The sequence below is a fragment of the Mesoplodon mirus genome (assembly GCF_964341445.2).
Source record: "Mesoplodon mirus genome assembly, chromosome: 12".
Lineage (NCBI taxonomy): Eukaryota > Metazoa > Chordata > Mammalia > Artiodactyla > Ziphiidae > Mesoplodon > Mesoplodon mirus.
The window spans coordinates 44,825,647-44,845,380 of record NC_138988.1 but is presented as its reverse complement, the minus strand read 5'-3'; the positions used below and the strand labels follow the sequence as shown (position 1 = coordinate 44,845,380).

Below are 19,734 nucleotides of genomic sequence, written 5' to 3'. Positions count from 1 at the left end.
GCCTTCCCCAGTGGCCACTGGCTGTCTCTGTGCCGCTGCTTCTGCAGCCAGACCCTTATGGGGGCGGCAAAGGGCAGCACGGCGACTGGGGCAGGGAGGGCGGTGGAGCGAGTTGGCCAGATCTGGGTCTCCATGCCAGCCTCACCCCATCTCTAATGTGAAGTCATAGAAGACCTTCCTCATAGGGTTATTGTGAAGAGAACAGGAGATAACGGTCCACAAACTGTAAGTTCACGTCCCATCACCAGCAGGGACAGCCCTCCACCTGAGGGTGTGAGGAGAGATGCAGAAAAGCCTTCTGGTTGCCAGGTGCTAAGAGAAACTGCCAAGCGCGTGGTTGTCTGCACATCAGGGTGTGTTTACTGGAAGTACATGTGATCCATGGACTCCTCCGGTCAAGCCCTGGAACCCCTGATGCTGTCTAGGAGAGAGATTCTGTGGACCCTGCTCCCACTGGAAATGATGGGGATCAACAACAGCAACGATGAGGGGAGCAAAGGGTGCCAGACGATTTACCGGGGTGGCGGGGGGCACCGAGCGGCACAGTTGGTAAGCCTTTACACTAGATCACCGGCATGTAGGCGGTGGAGCCTGAAGTGAAACACCGTGTCATCAGTCACTCGGTCATTGATTGTTATTAATCAGCCAGTCGGCCAACAGCTGAGCAGTGTGCTTAGCAGACATGATGGAACGGACTCTCTGGAAGGGCACGTGGATCTTGAAGGTGGGGAGACTGGGTCTTAGCTCAGTTCCACTGCCTGCTGGCCAGGTGACCTTGGGCAAGTCACATTAGCCCTGCTGGCTTCCGTTTCCTCTTCTGTAAAGTGAACATAGGAATACTTCTTTTTCATGGTTGTCAGAAAGAAGATAACATATTTGAAAGCACTTAACTCTGTTCCTGCACATAACAGGTGCTCAGAAATGTTGGTTTCCTTTCTTGAACCAAATTCCAAGCTCTTTTTGCTCTAAGGCCTGCTGACTCCATTAGTTTTATAGACAAAGATGAATCACAACAGTTTTTACCTGAAACCTAGGTTTTCTTAGCTCTGCCTATGCACGTTGGTGAACGCCCTGTGCATCCTCCCACCCTCTCCCCTCCCCGTTCTCCTTGAGTGCTCAGCATGGAAACTCATGGGTGCTCTTGAACAAGAGGAGCTCAGCTATTTTCTTCTTCTTCAGCCTTCTTCAACTTGAGGAATCACTGTATCCGGATGCCACCATCTCCCCGGGCCTCTGTGCTGCCAGGGTCTCCCTGTGAGTTAAAGCTACACTGTGCTCCATGCAGCGCGTGGAAGAACACCTCCATAGCAGTCCACCTGGATGCAAAGATGGTGCTGCTTCTGGCCCGATACCACCCAGCTTCAGTGTAATGTCTCAGTCTCCCTGTAGAGAACCTGAGTTCACAGGATCTGGGCCAAATCCGGGTGACTGAGGCTTTGGAACTGGGCCTGCCTCATCCACAAGCCCACACCTCTGCCCTCGAGATGCCCCAGTGTAGGTTCCAACTGGACCCCCTCACTCCTAGGTGATCAGCAGATCTAATGACAGGCATTCTTAGGGATGCCTCTAGATTTCCTTCAGATCATCCACCTGATTATGAGCCTGGGTCAGAAGGGGCCTCACTTGCTTTTGTTGAGGAATGTAACATTTCTAAATGGACGCCCGGGAAGGCACAGATGCCATGAGGCAGCCAAAGGCCGTGCATGAGAATTACTCCCTTCCGCCCCAGATGCATTCAGCAACTCTTGGAAGACGCACACGGGCCTGGATGCAGAGCAGCTTGTATTCATCAGTCTTGCTTTAAATGTGGATGTGAAAGGCAGCTCAAGAAATTTCTGGAGACACCCAGAGTGAGCACCAGGTGGAAAGCGGGGAGGGACTGCCAGATTCCATCACGCCAACCAGAGGTTCTTCCCAGATTCCAGCCTGGCATCAGAAGGCAAGGGGATAGCGTGTCTCGATATGCAAGGGGTAGAAATGGCTTTGAAGTAGCATAAAAACCTTAACTGAAGAGAAGACAAAGTATATGTTAAGAGAGCAAAATAAAGGGGCTCGATGGATAGGTTTATTTTTGAAATTGAAACTCTCTGAAGTAGAGTTGTCATAGTTACCTGCTTGTTTTTACTCGTATTTATGAGATCTGAAGGCCACGGAATTAAAATAATCCTCCCGTGTGTGAAGTGTGTGTCTGTAACAACAAGCGCCGGGGAGCACCTGGGCCACGCTTGCTCGCGTCAGCTCCGTCTGCTGGGTTTTTTCTGGTCTGTCCGTGTTGCCCAGGCCTGTCTAGAGGAACTCACGATTAGAAAACTAAGGTTAACTTGGCGTCGTCGTGCCACACACATTCAGGATCAGGGAAGAGACAGACACGTATTATTACACACTCGTAACAGAGGCCGGTGGCCTGCCTGTGCCTGCCTCACTCACGGCTACGGAGCTCCACACCTGAAACCATTTCCAACCAGAGACACTGGCAGCGGAGCTTTTACGAGCTGCAAGAGGACGATGCTGTGAGTCAGATTCATGAGCATAAACTCACAATGTATCACGATGATACAAAGTAAAGTGCATTCTGACTTAACGTGTTTTTAAGGCCTTTGCTGAGGAATGTTGGCACCAGGCCTGGCTTTGTCCCCCAGTGGCCACTGTGCCCCGGGAGACCTAGTCTCCCCTCAGCTCCCCCAGGCACACTGAGGAGGCTGCCAACTTCAGGCTTCTGCCGTTACCGAGGGCCTGAGATGGCTTCTTTTGGTAGTTTGCATTTGGGAAGCTGAAATCCGGAAAGGAGCCAACCCAAACTCTGTCCTGGACGGTGGGTGTGTTAAAAAAAAAAAAAAAAAAAAAAGCCACTACCTTACAATTTGTGAGCCTGGTGGGAACGTGAGGGATGATTCTGCAGGACACCAGCCTCTCCTTTCAGTGTTTTGGTTACACAGTGATTCCTGAATGCTCATTGACACAACCCACGTTCAAGGGACTGTAGCAGAAGGTTGAATAAAGTAGCATATTTACCCAAAGTCCATCATCTGCTTTTTCATATCCCCTCAATTAAACAGAGATGGAGGAATTGTCTTTCCAAGTTAATCTTAATTCTAAGCTCAAATCCCCAACCTTTTTATCATGTTTCCCTTAAAGATCCCAATGTTTTGAATGGATGCCTGTCTACCAGGTGAACTGCATGTATTTAGTATAATTCATGTTTCCATTTTGATTGACTTTAGCCATCCAGCTACCAGTCAGATGTCTTAGGAGCAGGAAAAATGTGAGGCAGGCATGGCTTAGTTTTCAGGAAATGGACACCTGCCATTTGATGTTTTGAAATAATAAAATCTACTCATGGACTCTTAGAGGTCCAGGAACCTCTGCTATAAAACATTATTGCAAAATAAAATTGTTTCCTTGTCTCGGCTAATGGAACTGACTTCTAATGAAAATATTAACTACAGGAGGAAGGTCCTGTGTTGACACTCTTTGCTAGTGTCCTCTTGCATTATTTATTTTCTTAGAGAGTCACTGCAGTACTCGCTCTTGACTACCGTCATCAGAGCCATGAGAAATTCTCCAACAGTTGCTCAGCTGTGAATTCAGTATGTCAGTGGACAAGTGTCACTTTCCCTCCTGCCTCATGAAGGACGGGTCTCAGTGTGCCCAGAACGTTCTCTACTTAGGTAGCCCAGAAGAGGAGGAGGTGGGATGGCTTTTGAGCAGACCCACAATTTGCTGTTTAACAAAGTTTAAGTACTGAGAAAATAGAAGGGTAAAGGCCACACTGTCTGATAAATACAGTGGGATGTTTCTAAAAGAAGGTTGGTACCCATCATAATTTATAACCTTTGGTGGCCAAAGAGGAGACCAGACTCTGGGAGAAAGGAGTAACTCGTTCCAAAGGATTATTTCAAAGCCATTTAAAATCCTATTACAAGCTTGACTAATCATAGGAAATTGGTGTCAGAGGGCAAAATAACTTAGCAAGGCAAATTAAAAGTCTTATCTTTTCAAAAATTATCCAGACTTATCCTTACTGTTAGCTCCTTAAAAATCCAGTCCGGGGCTTCCCTGTTGGCGCAGTGGTTGAGAGTCCGCCTGCCGATGCAGGGGACGGGTTCGTGCCCCGGTCCGGGAAGATCCCACATGCCGTGGAGCAGCTAGGCCCATGAGCCATGGCCGCTGAGCCTGCGCGTCCGGAGCCTGTGCTCCGCAATGGGAGAGGCCACAACAGTGAGAGGCCCGCGTAACGCAAAAAAAAAAAAAAAAAAAAAAAAAAATCCAGTCAGACCTATATACCAAGTAAGGCGTGAAGGCTTTCCTAGCTGTTTTTCCATTTCCCTGTTGAAGGACATCTCGGTTCCTTTTTCTTTTTAGTGATTTTTAAATAAAGCTACTACAGACTTTTGCACACAGGTTTTTGTGTGGACATAAGTTTTCATTTCTCTTGGGCAGATACCTAAGAGTACCAATTGCTGGGCCGATGGTAAAACTACGTTCAATTCTATAAGGAAGTGCCAAACTGTCTTCCACCATGGCTGTACCATTTTGCACTCCCACAGCAATGAATGAGAGTTTCTGTTACTGTGCATCCTGGCTGGCATTTGTTATTGTCAGTTTTATGAATTTTAAGCATTCTAATAGGTATGTAGTGCTATTACATTGTAGTTTCAATTTGTGTTTCCCTAGTGACAAATGATACTGTGTATCATTTCATGTCCTTGTTTGCCATCTATAATACCTTCTTTGATGAAGTGTCTATTCAGATTTTCTGCCCATTTAAAAAATTGGGTTTTTTGTTCTCTTGTTGAATTTTAAGAGTTCTTTATATGTTCTGGAGAAAAGTCCTTTATCAGATATGTGATTTGCAAATATTTTCTCCTAGTCTGTGCTTTGTCTTATTCTCTTATCAATCTTCTACAAAGAGCAAAGGCTTTTAAAATTTTTTTATTTTTATTTTTTAATTGAAGCATAGTTGATTTACAATAATGTTGGTTTCAGATGTACAGCAAAGTGATTCAGTTATACAAATATATGTATATATATATATTTTTATTATTTTCCATTACAGTTTATTGCATGATATTGAATATAGTTCCCTGTGCTATACAGTAAATCCTTATTGTTTATCTATTTTATATATAGTAGTGTGTATCTGTTAATCCCAAATTCCCAATTTATTCCTCCCCGCTTTCCCTTTGGTAGCCATAAGTTTGTTTTCTATGTCTGTGAGTCTGTTTCTGTTTTTAAATAAGTTCATTTTTACTATTTTTTAGACTCCACATGTAAGTGATATCATATATTTGTCTTTCTCTGACTTATTTCACTTAGTATGATAATCTCTAGGTCCATCCATGCTGCAAATGGCAAAATTTCATTCTTTTTATGGCTGAGTAATATTCCATCATACATATATAAAGAGCAAAGTTTTTAACATTGATAAAGTCCAATTTGTCCATTTTTTTCTTTCAGAGATTGTGCTTTTGTGTTGTATCTAAAAACTCATGAACAAACCCAAGGTCTCATATCTTTTCTCCTATATTTTCTTCCAGAAGTTTTATAGTTTCACATTTTGCATTCAGATCCATGATCCATTTTGAATGATTTTTTTTTTTTTTGGCCACGCCTCACAGCTTATGGCATTTTAGTTCCCAGACCAGGGATCGAACCCAGGCCCTCGGCAGTGAGAGCGTGGACTCCTAACCACTGGACCGCCCAGGAATTCCCTTGAATGATGTTTTATTTGAGGTATTAAGATATGTTCCTAGGGTCATGTTTTTGCATATGGATGTCCATTTGTTCTAGCATCATTTGTTCAAAAATGTTCCCCCATTCAGTTACCTTTGCATGGTTGTCAAAACTTTGATACTGTTTGTGTGGGTCTGCAAAAAATCCTGCTGGGGTTTTGATAGAAACTGCGTTAAACCTATATTTTGGGAAAATTAATATCTTTACTCTATTGAATCATCTAATTCATGAACACATTATATCCATTTATTTAGTTTTTAAAAAATTTTATCAGCGTTTTATAATTTTTAACATATAGATCCTGACATATTTTGTTAGATTTATATCTTTGAAATTTGTCAGAACTTGCTTTATGACCCAGTATATGGTATATGTTGAAAAGTTTCCATGTACATTTGAAAACAGCGTATATTCTGCAGTTGTTAGATGAATTTTTCTATATATGTCAGTTAGGTCAGGTTTGTTAATCTTGTTGTATAAAACGTCCATATCCCTTCCGATTTTCGTATGCATATTACTGGGAGAGATTGAAACATATCCCACCATAATTATGGATTTGTGTAACTCACTTTGGTTCTGTCCTTTTTTGTTTTACAGATTTTGAGGTTGTTATTAGGTATGTTTAGAATTTAGACTTGATATATCTTCCTGGTCAGTTGATCTTTTTATAAATATGTCTCTCTTTATTCCTAGTTATAATTATTGGCTTAAAGTCTACTTTGTCTGATATTAGCTATACCAACTTCCTTTGGTTACAATTTGTGTGGCATCTCTTTTTTCATTCTTTAAACTTCAGTTACTCTGTGCCCTTATATTTAAGGTATGTTTGTAAACATCATGTAGTTGTGTTTTATTTTGGTTATATCTAATCTAAAAATGTTAGTTAGTCTTTTATTTGTAGTACTTGGTAAATTTACATTGAATGTAGATATTGATATATTTGGGCCTACATTTACCACATTACTCTTGATTTCTGCTCTGTTTTTTCTTCCCTCTTTGGGTTTGGGTTTGTTTTGCTCTTTTTCTAGTTTCTTAATACGAAAGCTTGGATTATGGATTTGAGATGTTTCTTTTTTAATGTAAGTATTGTACTATAAATTTCTCTTTAAGCACTACTTTAGCTGCACCCCACAGACTTCGATATATTGTATTGACATTTTCATTCAGCTCAGAATAATTTCTAATTTTCCTTGGGATGTCCTCTTTGATCCTTGGATTATTTGAGTGTGTTGTTTAATTTCCAAGTGATTGGAGATATTTTTGTTATCTTTGTTATTTATTTCTAGTTTAATTCCATTATGATCAGAGAATATAATTTATATGATTTCAGTTCTCTTAAATTAGTAAATATTTGTTTTATTACCCAAAATATTGTATACATTGGTGAATGTTCCTGGATTCTTGGGGGGAAATGTAAATTCTGCTGTTGATGGGCTTAATGCTCTATGAATATCAGTGAGATCCAGTTGGATGATGGTGTTGTTCAACTTTTCCATATCCTTGCTGATTTCTGGTCGGCTCATCCTATCTATTACTATAAGAGTTATTTGAAGTCTCCAACTACAGTTGTGGATTTGTCTTTTTTTCCTTTCAGTTGTATCAGTTTTTCTTTATGTATTTTAAATTTCTATTGTTAGATGCATACACAGTTATTGTTTTATCTTCTTAGTGAGAGAACCCTTTTATCAGGATGTTATGTCTTTATTTATCCCTGATCATTTTCCTTGTTCTAAAGTCTTCTTTGCCTGATATTAATACAGCCACTCTAGCTTTCTGTTGATTCCTGTTTGTATGGTGTATCTTTTTTAACCTTTTATTTTAACCAACACAGGTTGAAGGTGAGCCTAGAAGTTCATAAATAATGTTACGGGGTTGCTTTCTTGAGCTCTTCCCTGTTATCTCCCCAGTACTTTCTGGCTCCCTGGGTCTCCCATTTTCTGTCTGGCCACAAACTGCTTAACTTCCACAGCTGTCATGTCGGGGCCAAACATTGTGAGAACAAAGAGAAAGAGAGAGAGAAGAGTTTTGGCTGATGGCTCCTGTTGCTGCCACCACTGCCACCACAGAATTGCCTGGGGCCTGGGTCAAGAGAGAACTGAGGAAAAGGAAACGGGGGTTCATCTACTCTCTCTGAGCTTTTGGAAGTTTCCTTTCCCATTCCTCAAGCCTGGCTTCTCCTGGGGCTCTCTCATGTGCCCCACTTCTGGGGTTTGGGTGTGTTGAGTTCAAGGTGGTCTGTACTGGAGGGAAAGAGGTGATGGCGCTTTGGTTTCAGTGTCCTTTCCCAATCTGCCAGCGTTGTTTACTTTTCAGTGTTCTGAAAGAGCTGCGCTGTGCCTTCTGTTCAGATTTTATATGGAAAGCGTGGCATGTGTTTTCTCTGTCCTTCCCAGAACTAGAACCTCTGATTGATATTATTTAAATTTTTTATTTTCTAATTAACTCATATTGATAGAACAGCAGTTGATGTTGCTAGTAAGGGTTCAGGTAAGTGGCCAAATCACATAGTTTTCAATTAATTCTCTTGGCTTTGTTTATGCTTGCATTTATGTCAGCTGCACACGGTGCTATTCTCGTCTCTCCCTTTGATCACATAGTTTTCACCGTATTCTTCTGTTTGCACCTTCCAACTAGCCTCGTGAGTGAATGTAGTCTTGTTATCTCTTTGCAACTTGGAGCACAGCCTCTTACACACGATCCCACGGTAGGGCTGGTCAGGGCAGTGAGTCTGGATGTAGCTCAACTGAGCTGTATGAGGCAGAGTTTTGAGAAAAATTAGATGGGAATCCTCGCTGAAGACCCTTTCAGGGTAAGTTTGTGCTTGCTTCAGACATAATTGAACTACAGCAGCCTTCTGAACTCATCAAGTGGGGTGTAATTTCAGAACAAATTTACACACAGCTCTTTTAAGATGCAGATCTTTGCAGAAATTACACCTGATGCAGTTGAGCTGGCAGCTGGGGTCTGGCACACTCAGGAAGTGGGATAGGGTCTCAGTGGAGGTGCAAATTCATTCATGTGCAATTCAGAGGCCACATTAAGGTCTGACTACCCCTGTGACCTTCCTATCACCATGAGTGATTGATTAAGAAATATTCAGCCTCTCCCTGAGAACTACAGAGATGATAATCCAGCCCTGGTTGCTATGATCAAGTGGAAAGACAGAAAATGGTGGGGACAACCGAGGCCAGCCTGGTTCCAGCCTCATGTGGGGTTAGGGTCAAGCTCCCTGTGTACTGCCGTAGTGGTCCCTTAATCTCACTAAGCTTCAGTCAACTCATCTATAAAACACACTACATGCTTACCTTGCAAGGTGAGGCTACTGCAAGGGATAGTGAGAAAATGTACAGGAAACTGCAGAGCCTTCTGAAATGTGAAGTTCCATACAAGTGTTTATTAGAAAACATTTATTAAATATCAAAGATAAAAATAGGACATGAACGGGGAATTAAGAGAAACAGTCTAATAGCAGAATCAGGGTTCATTCCTGAAGTCTTCTCTGCCTCGTAGGGCATGGACTCGTTTTATGGAAGGGCTGAATTAGGAGGTCTCCAGGAGCCTGGGCTGGGTCAGCACCTATCCGAGTCCCTTCTAGCCCTGAGAGTTTATGATTCTGCCTCTGGTGCCCAAGTGTCCCTCCTCTGTGTCTCCCAGGACGGTGGCCGTTGGCAGGGGCACACTTCCCAGGGTACGCGGGTGAGGGTGTGACCGGTTTGATGCCTAGTGCCTCTTTCTTTTCCCAGGCTCCTGAGATCACGGGAGCCCAGCATCATCCTTCTGTCCATATGAAAGAGGTTGTGTCGGGCTTGGGATGCATGGGCCCACTGGGTCCCGGAACCAACAGCTGGAAAGTTTGTTCATCTATGATTTGCTTTAACTGAAATGTTCAGGCTTCCAGAACACAGACCCTCCTGAGGGACCGATGGGAGGCACCCCATCCTGCCCTGGCACATCTCCAGCTGCAGCGGACTCCTTCCTGCTCACCCCGAGGGTTGCCTCCGTGTTCAGCAGCGCACTGGGGCTCAGGGCCCAATAGCACTGGTGGCCTGAGACTCAGGTTGCCCGTCCAACGGGTCATGGGTCAGGGATGGGCCAGCCAACCACTTTCCTCTCCCTCCCTTGCAGATCACCTCCAATGAGAAGCACCTGGAGAGCCTCAAGAATTCGGGCAGCCTCCTGCGGGCTCTGGAGTGGCTGGCCCCGGCTGGGGGGTAAGTAGGCCCAGGAGGGCTGTGGGAGGAGCAGCACAGAGCGTACCTGGGCTCAGCAAATAGCCTGGCGTTCCTTTTCTCTGCTCTTCTTCCCTCCCCCGCCCCCCATTTCCCCTACACACCAGGGACCGTCACCTTCCTGCCTGATACTGCCCACTGAGATCCCTCCCTCCCAGTGTGGGATGGGCCACTCTGCCCCGCCACCCCCTGGGAGTCCCCACTATGGAGGCGGGGGGAGGTAACGGGAGGGAGAAAAGAAGAGCATCCCAGCCCTGCGGCGCCGGGAGGCCATATTCCCATCTACAGGGAGTAGAGGTGGGGACGGGAGCGGATTGTGACCAAGTGGGAGGCCTGATGAACCTCATGAGAAAAGCAGTACCCGTTTGTGCACACGTGCCCCCCGCAGCAGCCTGGCCAGAGGCACCATTACCACCACCTTGCAGAGGGTCTGGAGGCCCACGCTACAGCCCCGGCTGCCTTCAGAGGGAAAACTTGAACCCCCAGAACAGACTGTTAGACACTAGAAGCTGAGGTTAGGTCAGCCTCCCAGTCCTCAGCTTCACAGTCAGTACGTCTAGAGCATCCTGGAAGTGAGGTGCCGAGACCAGGACAGCCCCGTCACCCGGAACATGCTGCACCCTGTGGAGGGAGGAACCGGCCTCTCTGCCAGCCCCCCGGTGACGCCGATGCCGGTGTAGTGAGGGCGCTGGGAAGGTTCTTGCCGCACACACCCCTGCACTCCCTGGAGAGGTGGTTCGGGGCGGGGGCGGTGGGTAGGGCTGACGAGTCATTTAAAATGTTAGTGCCACGTGACCAGAGAAAATGGCATGGGAATAAAGAGAGAACTTCCCCCAGGTATCCACCCTTTAGGCAGCCGGTGTGCTGTGTAATGGCTCACTGCATGTGACAGCGCCAGGGCCTGGCAGGTGGGTTCTGGGGGCGGTTCAGGGGCTTGATTAAATGAGTCGGTGAGTGCCTTGTCCCCAGAGCTGAGGGAGGCGGCCGGAGGATGTGGTGGCCCCTGAGCTGCAGCAGCTCTCCCTGCCCTGGGGAGGAGGCCCCACCTGCTAAGGGGTACCTGGCCTTCGCTGGGTGTGCGGGATGCGGGGTGGTGCATGGAATTCCTGGTAGTTTGTTTTCAGAGCCACAAGGTTCTATGGAATCTGCTTCCTGGTGTTTGGAGTTTTGTATTAGTTGGAGAAGAATATGCGGTTGAGGTATTGCTGGGAAGGTGAGTCTGCGGAGAAGGCTCAGCCCCAACCAGCCTTGTTGTATTAATCCTGGATTGGGTGGGGAGGGGACAGCGCCTCCTGGCCTACCCCACCCCCTTTCCTCTGTAGCTTAAGCCAAAGATGTCAGTTCTTACCCGTGGTTACTGTGAGCTGAGGGGAAGGACGGGCTGACTTTGATGGGAGGGTCCCCTGCTCAGCACGGTGGCCCCTGTGGTGTAAGGCACGGACACTGGCTCCCCAGGTTGGGCCACAGGCCTTCCGCTAGACTGGTTTGTGAGGAGCAGGTGATGACCATACCTGGGGACCCTGGCCTTGTGCAGACAGCTGAGATGAGGCCCCTGTGAGCAGATGTGTGCTGGCAGAGGGTGGGAGAGCCACCGGGAGGCATGGGCTTGAGTGGGGAGCTTCCGAGAGCCTTTCCTCTCCACGGCCTGCCTCTGTGGGACTCCCCCGCCCCCCAGCTGTGTCCGAGGCCGGCACATCTTCATGCTGTACCAGTTTGGGAGCGCTGGACCCAAATTTGGACCAAACACGTGAAAACGAGACTCCCTGAGGCTGGTGGCCTCTTCCGTACCCACATGTATCACTCCAGCAACTAACACGTCTACACCAGGCATATCTCGTACTGGTTGACAAGCTGCTGCTCCGAAATTGTCCTGTTTGGGCTTTGTTCGGATGGCCCCACCAGAAAAAGGTTTTCTCGTGTTGACCAAGAGTGACTGGATGGCAGCGTTCTCAGTTCTGATGGGGCCCTGCCAGGTGGGTGTGTCCTCCTTGCCAGTCACTGGCCCCCAAGGGCTGCTCTGGCAGGCGGAGTGGGCAGCACGGCTCCACCAGAGTAGCCTGGTCTCAGCCGGGAGCAGGCCAAGTTCAAGTGCATTCCCTCAGCCCTCAAAGGGGCCTTTGATGCACAGAGCAGGAATGCATGGCACCATCTCCGACCACAGTCCTGTCCCCATGCGACCCACCTCTTTTATGCAGCCCCCTGGCATTTGGCAACAGCTGTATTTCTGTGTAGCGAAGGGTGTGCTATCAGCTAATTTTATACTTCAAGGCACACTGCTTGCTATGCGCCATTCTTTTCTTTGGTAACAGTTGTTAAGGCACAGGTTTAAATGTGTCTCAATTTGCTCCAATAACAAAGTTTCCATTTGAAGCTCTTAATTGCACATCCACACCTATGAGAATAAGAAACCCGAAGCTCCTGGCTGATTGGCCAGGAAGGGGCAGCGTGGAGCAGGGAGTGTCAGCAGCTGGGATCTTTGCTGGGTGGCACAAGTCAGCTGCGGGCAGGCGCCGGGCAGCCTCACTGTGGGCCTCGGGCCGGCGGGCTCTGGCTGCCGTCCGCCTGACTTGCCCTCACAGCTCAGCATCGGTGCACCTGGCCAAAGTGGGGTCAGACGTCGAGGGGTGGCAGGGCCAGTGCTGAGCCCCTGTGGGACTGTGGGCTTCGGGGTCCTCACCTCATGGCCCTGGAGCCTGCGAACGCTGTTTCTGCTTCTCAAGATGATGCTAGGGGCAGCTCTGGGAAGCAGCTGGTCCATCAGGTACTCGGGTGCAAAAGAGGCCAGCTCCTTTGGAAGACAGAGCATTTTACCCTGGGGATGCCTAAATGTCTCTACTTTGGTTTTTCTCACAGTTTGTCGGCCAACAGTGCAGTGGCTTCCTTGGCCCTGGAGATCCTCCAAGCTGCTGGACACTAGGCAAGAAGGCATTTGGCACGAGCCCCCTCTGCGGCACCCATCCTCAGCTACACACACTCACCACATGGCGCCTACAGCTCTGTTTGGATCTAATAAAGTCAGCTGAACCTGGAACCTCTGGCTGAGATGATCTAACTCCAGACCCCAGAAAACCCACTCAGAATGGACCTCCTCGGTGCACGTGGGATGCATCTGGGAACCCCAGGTTTGCTGGCTGTTCTCACAATGCTCTCTCCCTCTGTGTGGGCCAGGTAGGCCTCTGCTAAAGCCTGCACTGCCTGTACTAGTCTAGGCCTGCCAGAGCCTATAAGCATCTCTCTTCTCTGGAGAAGAGGGAACAGGCAGGACTAGGCAGGATGCTCTCCCAGCCCCAGCTCCAGAGCAAGCCTTTGGAAGTTATAGTCCCTTGTCTTCCTCCTACCTTTACCTGCTTGGCTCTTCTTCATTTCAGGGATGAAGTGATCCCAAGAATCTTGGGGAGAACTGGGCAAGACTGCACTAACAGCAACAGGTGGTTAAAACTTTGCCTAAAGGAATGCAAAACGCTCAAGGAACGCTGGCTTCCTTGAAGATCTGCTCATCTAGATGGGATGATGGCATCAAGGTAGAATCACACCCCCAACTTCCACCAGTGACCCCCCTTATCCTCGAAGCCTTTCCAGCTTCTTCCTCACACATATGCCCTTAGTGCCCCCTGTGTAAGAGTCAAGCCTGTGAAAATACTGGGTGGACACTGCGGAAGGGGGCTGGGACTGTTGTACTGAGGGAGGGAGAGGTTGACCCTGGGCAGCTTGAACCAGATGAGCAAGTTGAGAACATTCCTTGGCCTCCTCTCTGGGTCCTCTGTTTCCCCACCTGCAGAATCAAAGGGCTCGACTAGATCAGTAGCTGCAGCGCTCTGGGCTGCTTAGAGGGGATCTGCCCCTTGACACACACTGCCTGAGCCCAGACGGGCTTCTGTCCCAGGCAGCAGCCCCTATGCGGGGGGAATGGGCGGGGGACGCAGAAGCGGGAGGCACAGGGGCACACAGGCAGCCCCACACCTACTGCATCACAGGAAGCTGGGCACACTGTCACCAACAGGCCCACTTTGCCGCGGTGATCTGGGTAGTGTGCCAGCTTCCATTTGGCTTTGTAACGAACACAGCAGTTCCGTGCCCCCCTCCATCAAAGGCATGGATGTCACTTACCTTATTTAAACCTCACCACCTGCCAAGCAGACCTTCTTATCTCCATTTCATAGATGAGAAAACTGAGGCTCAGAGGAGCCAGCCCACTTGCCCAAGGCCCCACTGCTGGGTTGAACTCGGGACTCGGACTCCACAGCCTGTGTGTCTGCCAGTGGGTGTCCAGAGTCGAGCAGAGTAGCAGGGGTGTAAGGGGGAACGCCACCCAGGAGCAGGCAGTGTCCTTTGCTCTCATAGCCTCCTAACTGCCCACAGGAAGTCCTGCTGGGCAACGTGCCCATCACCAGGCTGTGCGCCCAGGTGGCCCTGGCCTGGCTGGATTTGCCTGTGTTCCTGGGGTGGGGGAAGCTGATGAAGCGGCTGGAGGCCTGGCCCTCAGCTCCTGTTGCTTTGCCTCTTTGGTCCAGGGAACAGGCACAGTTCTCCCTGTTTTCCCAGGAAATCTGTTCTCTCTCCTTTCATTCAGCTCTTAGGGGAACCACCCTAAGTTCTGGACCTAGAGTCCCCCAGAAGGTATTTCAGAGCAATCGAATTCTTCTTTCTCTACCCTCTTGAGTTGAGCAGGGAGGAGTCTTTGCTGCTTAAGGTGAAACAGGAGGAAAGTTTTAACATTCCAGAACTACGTTAAGTGGACCATGCCTGGCCCTGAGTCCCACAGCCTTGCCTCTTTGAGGAAAGGCATATTTGAATAGGTAAGGGGCAAGGAGGAGATGGTCCGAAGCAGGGCTAGTGCCCCACCAAGGGTGTTCAGCCCAGGGTGACAGGCGCTAAAGCTAGCCCACGCCAAGTTTTGCACCCTGGCATGAGGCTATGTCCTCCTGGAGTTAGTTAGGGGATCCTTTTTGTCCTTCTCACAAAGGTGCCTTATGGAAAGCAACAGCCCCAATCCTAATGAGCTGAGGTAGGGGACATGAGCAGTCTGGCTGAGTAGACAAGAGGGAGGCCGAGAGCAGTACCCTTCCCAGCCCCAAATGAGAGGCCCATACCCTTCTGTGGCTTCCCCAGCTCCAGTTCTGAGAAGACCTGGGCCCCAGCCACCCATCAGAGCTCTCAGGATTCTCGCAGTGACCAGAGGCCCAGACCCAGGTAACTACCGGCCCTCCTCTTCCCACCACCTCCAAGCTTTAGCTGTTTGCTGATTGGCTACAGTCCATCAGCTGAGCCCCCCCCCCCCGGGATGAATGGCATCACTGAAGTTGCAGGGTGAGGGGGCAAAGGAGGCAGCAGGAACATGCCTTGCACGGAGCAGAGCAGAGAGGACGGGCGAGTGGCTGCACCAGGCTGCCTTCCTTCCCTAACAACAGGCCCAAAGCTTTGAGACCTTGCCTCAACTTACAGTCTGAGAGTAGGTGCCCAGTGAGCTGTCCCTCTGTGAAGATCTGTCTGGGGTGACTCTGGCCTGGAGGGTATCCTGAGAGGAACTGACAGTCATCTGGCATCTAAGCAAGTGGCTCTGTAGGACGCAGCAACAAAATTTACTGACTGACGGTTCTTTGGGCTTGTCTAGCTCTTCCTGTTTCCCATGTTATCATGAGGTTTCCCCTATTACCTCATGAGGTTCTGAGGTCAATTCTGTGAATGCAGGGCAGCTCTTAGCCCTGTGCGACAGCTCAGAAGTGGAGGCTCTGGTGGCTAAGGCTTTTGTCCATACTGAGTGATAGTGAGAGGACCTGGGTCTCTCCTGCCTCCACTTGAAGCAAAATGCCCTTTACTCTCCCTCCTCCAACAACAGAAAAATATGTAGAAATAAATCTCTGATACATGGACTTATGCAGGGGCTGAGGTAGGAGCCTCAGGAGGGAACTGGTAGGGAAGGGGGCGGCAAGAAGCTACAAAAGCCCAGAGGCTTGGTCCCTGGGGAGACCTATCTGGCGTGGGGTGGGGACAAGACTCACTGAGTTTCAGGAGGCTTTGGCCCCAACAGCCTCAAGCTTCCAGGAGGCCGAGGGAGGGAAGTGGCAACAAGCACCAGCCTTGGCCCAGAATAAGGACCAGGGCGGTGTGGAGTCTTGATGTGACCTGGAAGAAGGCTGGCCTTTTACACCTGGCCTCTGGCCTCTCAGAGGCTTGATGCTGAGGTGGCAGAGGAGGCTGGTCACCTCCCTCTAGATTACTCAGGAGGTGGGGAGGTGGAGTGGACACCACACAGGACGTTGATGAATAAGAAAAAGGAAGCACTATACCTTTTCAGCCTCCCGCCCCCATTATTTTCTAATTGCATTTGATGGGTGTTCACTGAAGCAAGGCAAGGCAGTTAGATTCTCACCTAGTAGAACAAAACAACTGCAGTGGAGCAACTCAGCTCTCTGCTGGTTTACAAACCATACGGCACGATTTGGATCTTCTGTTTTTATTACACTAATCAAGACATATTTATCTCAAGATCTTTCACTGTCAAGGATTCCAATAACCAGATCAAAGCCTCATGTCTAGAACACCTCATCCAACATGGAAAAGCTTCATTTTTCAGCTCATTGGTGGTCACTGCAATGGGATCAAATGTCCTACGCACCTCCATCCCCAGGTAACCATTATTCTGTTTTTTTGTGGTAATCTAATAATTTTCTTGCTTTTTAGTTTTACTATCTCGGGATGATTTCCTTAAAACAGTATGCCTTTCTAGTTGCACCAATGCAGTCCTATGGCATGCATTTGTGACTTGCTTTTGTTCAGTATCATATTTGAGATATACCCATACTATTGTGTTGAAGCTGTAGTCTTTTACTGCATTGTGGCCATTCTCTTGCAAATTATTGGACACATGGGCTTCTAGTGAGGGCTTTTGATATTTTGTTGATCATGGATTTTTTCCTGCATTAATTTCAGTTTTATCCAAATGGCTACCTAACTGTTCTACACTTTTACTAAGAAGTCCCTCTTTTTCACACTGACCTCCAATGCTACCTTTAAAGTGTCTATTGTCTTCATCTTATTCTGTCCCCTTAAGTGTATACTTCTACACACGTGCCAGTAACAGTGTAAATTAACTACCTCTAGCTTTACAGTTAGCCTTGACAGCTGACAGAACAAGTCCTCCTATCATCTTATTCTTCACAAGTGTCTTTGCCGTTCTTGGCTCTTTGTCCTTCTAAGTACATTGCAGAACTACCTTGCTGAATCAGATTAACCTTCATATAAAGTTTTTACATGGAACTTCAAAACTATAATGATTTTAGGCAAAGCTCTGAAATGTTTTCTGGTTTAAAAAAAAAAACACCCTGCTGTGGTTCTTTATGTTAAAAGCTGAGCTCACTGAAGATCTTCACTCTAACCAATAGCTAGCGCTAGCCTACTAATAGTTCATGCAATGCCGCCTTGGTTCTTTGTGTCATGCACTGGAGGCACGACTGCCCCCTCACCAGGTACACAAATGTTTCCTCTCCAATCCCAATTACATCTTAGACCACAGGGATGAATTTATAAAGCTTTCTCAAAGGGTCCTCATCCAACAAAAAGGTACTGAATACATGTTTTTAAATACACAGTAAATCACAAACAGCCCTCCCTAAGCACAAAACACTTCCATGCTTTTTAAAGCCCAAAACACAAGTTCTAACAAACAGGTCTACTGACTCTGCCCTCAGGGATGAACTAAGCTTGTCAGACCTACCACCAGGATGACAGGCTCACCTGGCAGAGAACATGGAAGAAGGCCCATTCTAGTTCTCTCTGATACGTTCAGATAAACATCGGCAGGTAAACCATCTTAACTATCAGTTCAAAGTGGAGGTGAAGGAATTCCCCGCTCCAAATGAGTCACACTTCTGTGAAGGTGCTTGAAGTCCAAATCCAGGTGAGTAATTCTTCATTATTACCTTAAAGGAATGAAACCATGTGATGGAGTCTGGGGTGGGGGATGCCTGTTGGGCAACACAGAACAAAACTGAAAGCCAAAGAACTAGATGCCTTTGGTCACGTGGGCAGGATTTTACACATGGCTGCAGCCAGGATGAAGGGGTCTTGGCCATAGGCTCTAAGCCCGGAGTCCTTCAGTTGGAGACGATGGACTCCCCTCTTCTTACACAAGCTCAGAATCAACGTTCAAGGCTGAAACACTTTTGGTGCAATTTAACCCAGGGGCAAGTGCTAAAGAAGCTTGGCAAACAAACAATTCCGTCTACTAGCAGTAAGGCTCTTTCCATCATTACAACTTAAGTTTATTCAACTTCACCCTGAGGAAGACACACAGTGAAATAATTTATTACCCTCGCAAACCACTAAGTGACAAGGAAAAAAAGGTGACACAATCGAATGAATTAAAAGTTTAATTCTGAACCATTTTTATAACCGCATTTTCTCTTGAAGCATTGTATCACCGCAGGTTACAACAACTTTGGGATAAAAGGCAACTGGTAAACTGTCCAAAACAAGGTTCCAAATAACACCTCTTACTGATTTACCCTACCCATACATATCCCAAATAAAGTTTTTGATCAAAAACATGAAATAGATCCACCTGCTTATTTTAAGCATATTAAAAAGGAAACTAATTGGACCATTTCTATTTGTCTATTTTATACAAAAAGGCTACACAATGTTACACTTTATTCAGATTACAATTAGAGTGATTATGAATTAGTGTTCTACACCATTACTCAATTCTTAAAAATTAGAAATTGCTGTAGCAGTATTCACTATAACTTAACACTACGAGAGACTTAAAAAACTAACAAACAGTTACTGCAAAAAAAAGAAAAAAGAAAAAAAAAAGAGCTACTTCAAAGCAAGCAAAGTCAGTACCATTACAGATATTTAAAAAAAATTTTAACAAGCAAGGCTAGAGTTTGATAAATTCCATCTTGTGATCCATTCTTGTGCATTCTTCACTTCTTGAGTCACTCCCAAAATCCATTTGTATTGTTACTCCTCGACCAAAAAGGACCAGAACAAAAAGTTTACTTCAATTGTTCCCATAGGAAACTCAGCTTGGTTAGTGTGTCAGGCACTTTCTGAGATACCAGCCCACCCCTCGAGCCCTCTCAGCAACTCTACAGGCCAATCACAATGCAAGTTCAGACAATACAGCTGTATAAAGAGAGAAAGGCTGCTATTAATGTTTAGAACAGCAAATGTTACTCATTTGAGTATTAAGTTGCAAAAGCTGTGGCAAAAAACATTAAAAGTTAATAACTTCCACACATGACCACGTAACAAACCAGAAATCTGAGAACATTCACATGTTCCAAGACATCTCCTTTCAATGTATCTTTTTTTGTGGCAGATTTACAAATAGGCCTAAACCACTCCCACCCTACCAACCAAGTCTTTCTGAAGTTCTGTAGGCAGAGTAAAAGTATTTTACCCAAACTGGCTTTTTTTAACTTCTTACCTAAAGGATGATTTACAGGTCAGTATCAAACCAGGCCAGCTGATTGCTGTCACCTGGAGGCAGCCCATCCATGAGGTCCTGGGCATGCCCCAGATCTGGCAGCCCATCAACTGGATAGTCAGCACCAGGGTGGTGGCCGCCCATCTCATGCTCCATCATGGGGTCCATACCCAAGGCATCCTGGCCATATCCACCAGAGTGAAAAGAACGATAGCTGGGATCTAGGAGAGTCGGGGGTAGCAACGAAATGGGTAAGGGGGAGAGAGAGAGAGAGAGAAGACATAAAAGTGAACACTAAGGTTAGGGACATCCAAGGGCAGCAAGCTTGTCAGAAAGCAC

The 19,734-nt window shown here is 47.1% G+C and overlaps 2 protein-coding genes and 1 long non-coding RNA gene across 8 annotated transcripts in view; 2 read left to right on the top strand and 1 right to left on the bottom strand.

The window, feature by feature from the left end:
* The window catches only part of ULK4 (unc-51 like kinase 4), a 549,109-nt gene extending 536,116 nt beyond the window's left edge, over positions 1-12,993 (top strand). For all 5 annotated transcript variants that reach the window (XM_082638146.1, XM_082638145.1, XM_082638142.1 and 2 more), the window contains 2 exons: positions 9,859-9,944; positions 12,816-12,993. In XM_082638146.1, coding sequence (XP_082494272.1) covers positions 9,859-9,944; positions 12,816-12,879 — 150 coding nt within the window. In that variant the 3' untranslated portion in view covers positions 12,880-12,993. The remainder of the gene's footprint in view (positions 1-9,858; positions 9,945-12,815) is intronic.
* Positions 12,994-13,266: 273 nt separating this feature from the next.
* Positions 13,267-18,166, top strand: LOC309813205. The gene is made up of 3 exons (XR_014295454.1): positions 13,267-13,483; positions 15,072-15,152; positions 16,450-18,166. It is a non-coding gene; the product is annotated as an uncharacterized lncRNA (long non-coding RNA).
* Positions 18,167-18,315: 149 nt separating this feature from the next.
* Positions 18,316-19,734, bottom strand: part of CTNNB1 (catenin beta 1) — a 41,150-nt gene continuing 39,731 nt past the window's right edge. Inside the window, exons 15-16 of one of the 2 annotated variants that reach the window (XM_082637800.1) lie at positions 19,396-19,616; positions 18,316-19,091 (exon numbers count right to left, since the gene is read on the bottom strand). In XM_082637800.1, the coding sequence (XP_082493926.1) occupies positions 19,408-19,616 (209 nt within the window). In that variant the 3' untranslated portion in view covers positions 18,316-19,091; positions 19,396-19,407. The remainder of the gene's footprint in view (positions 19,092-19,395; positions 19,617-19,734) is intronic. The other variant, XM_082637801.1, reaches the window with a different exon arrangement.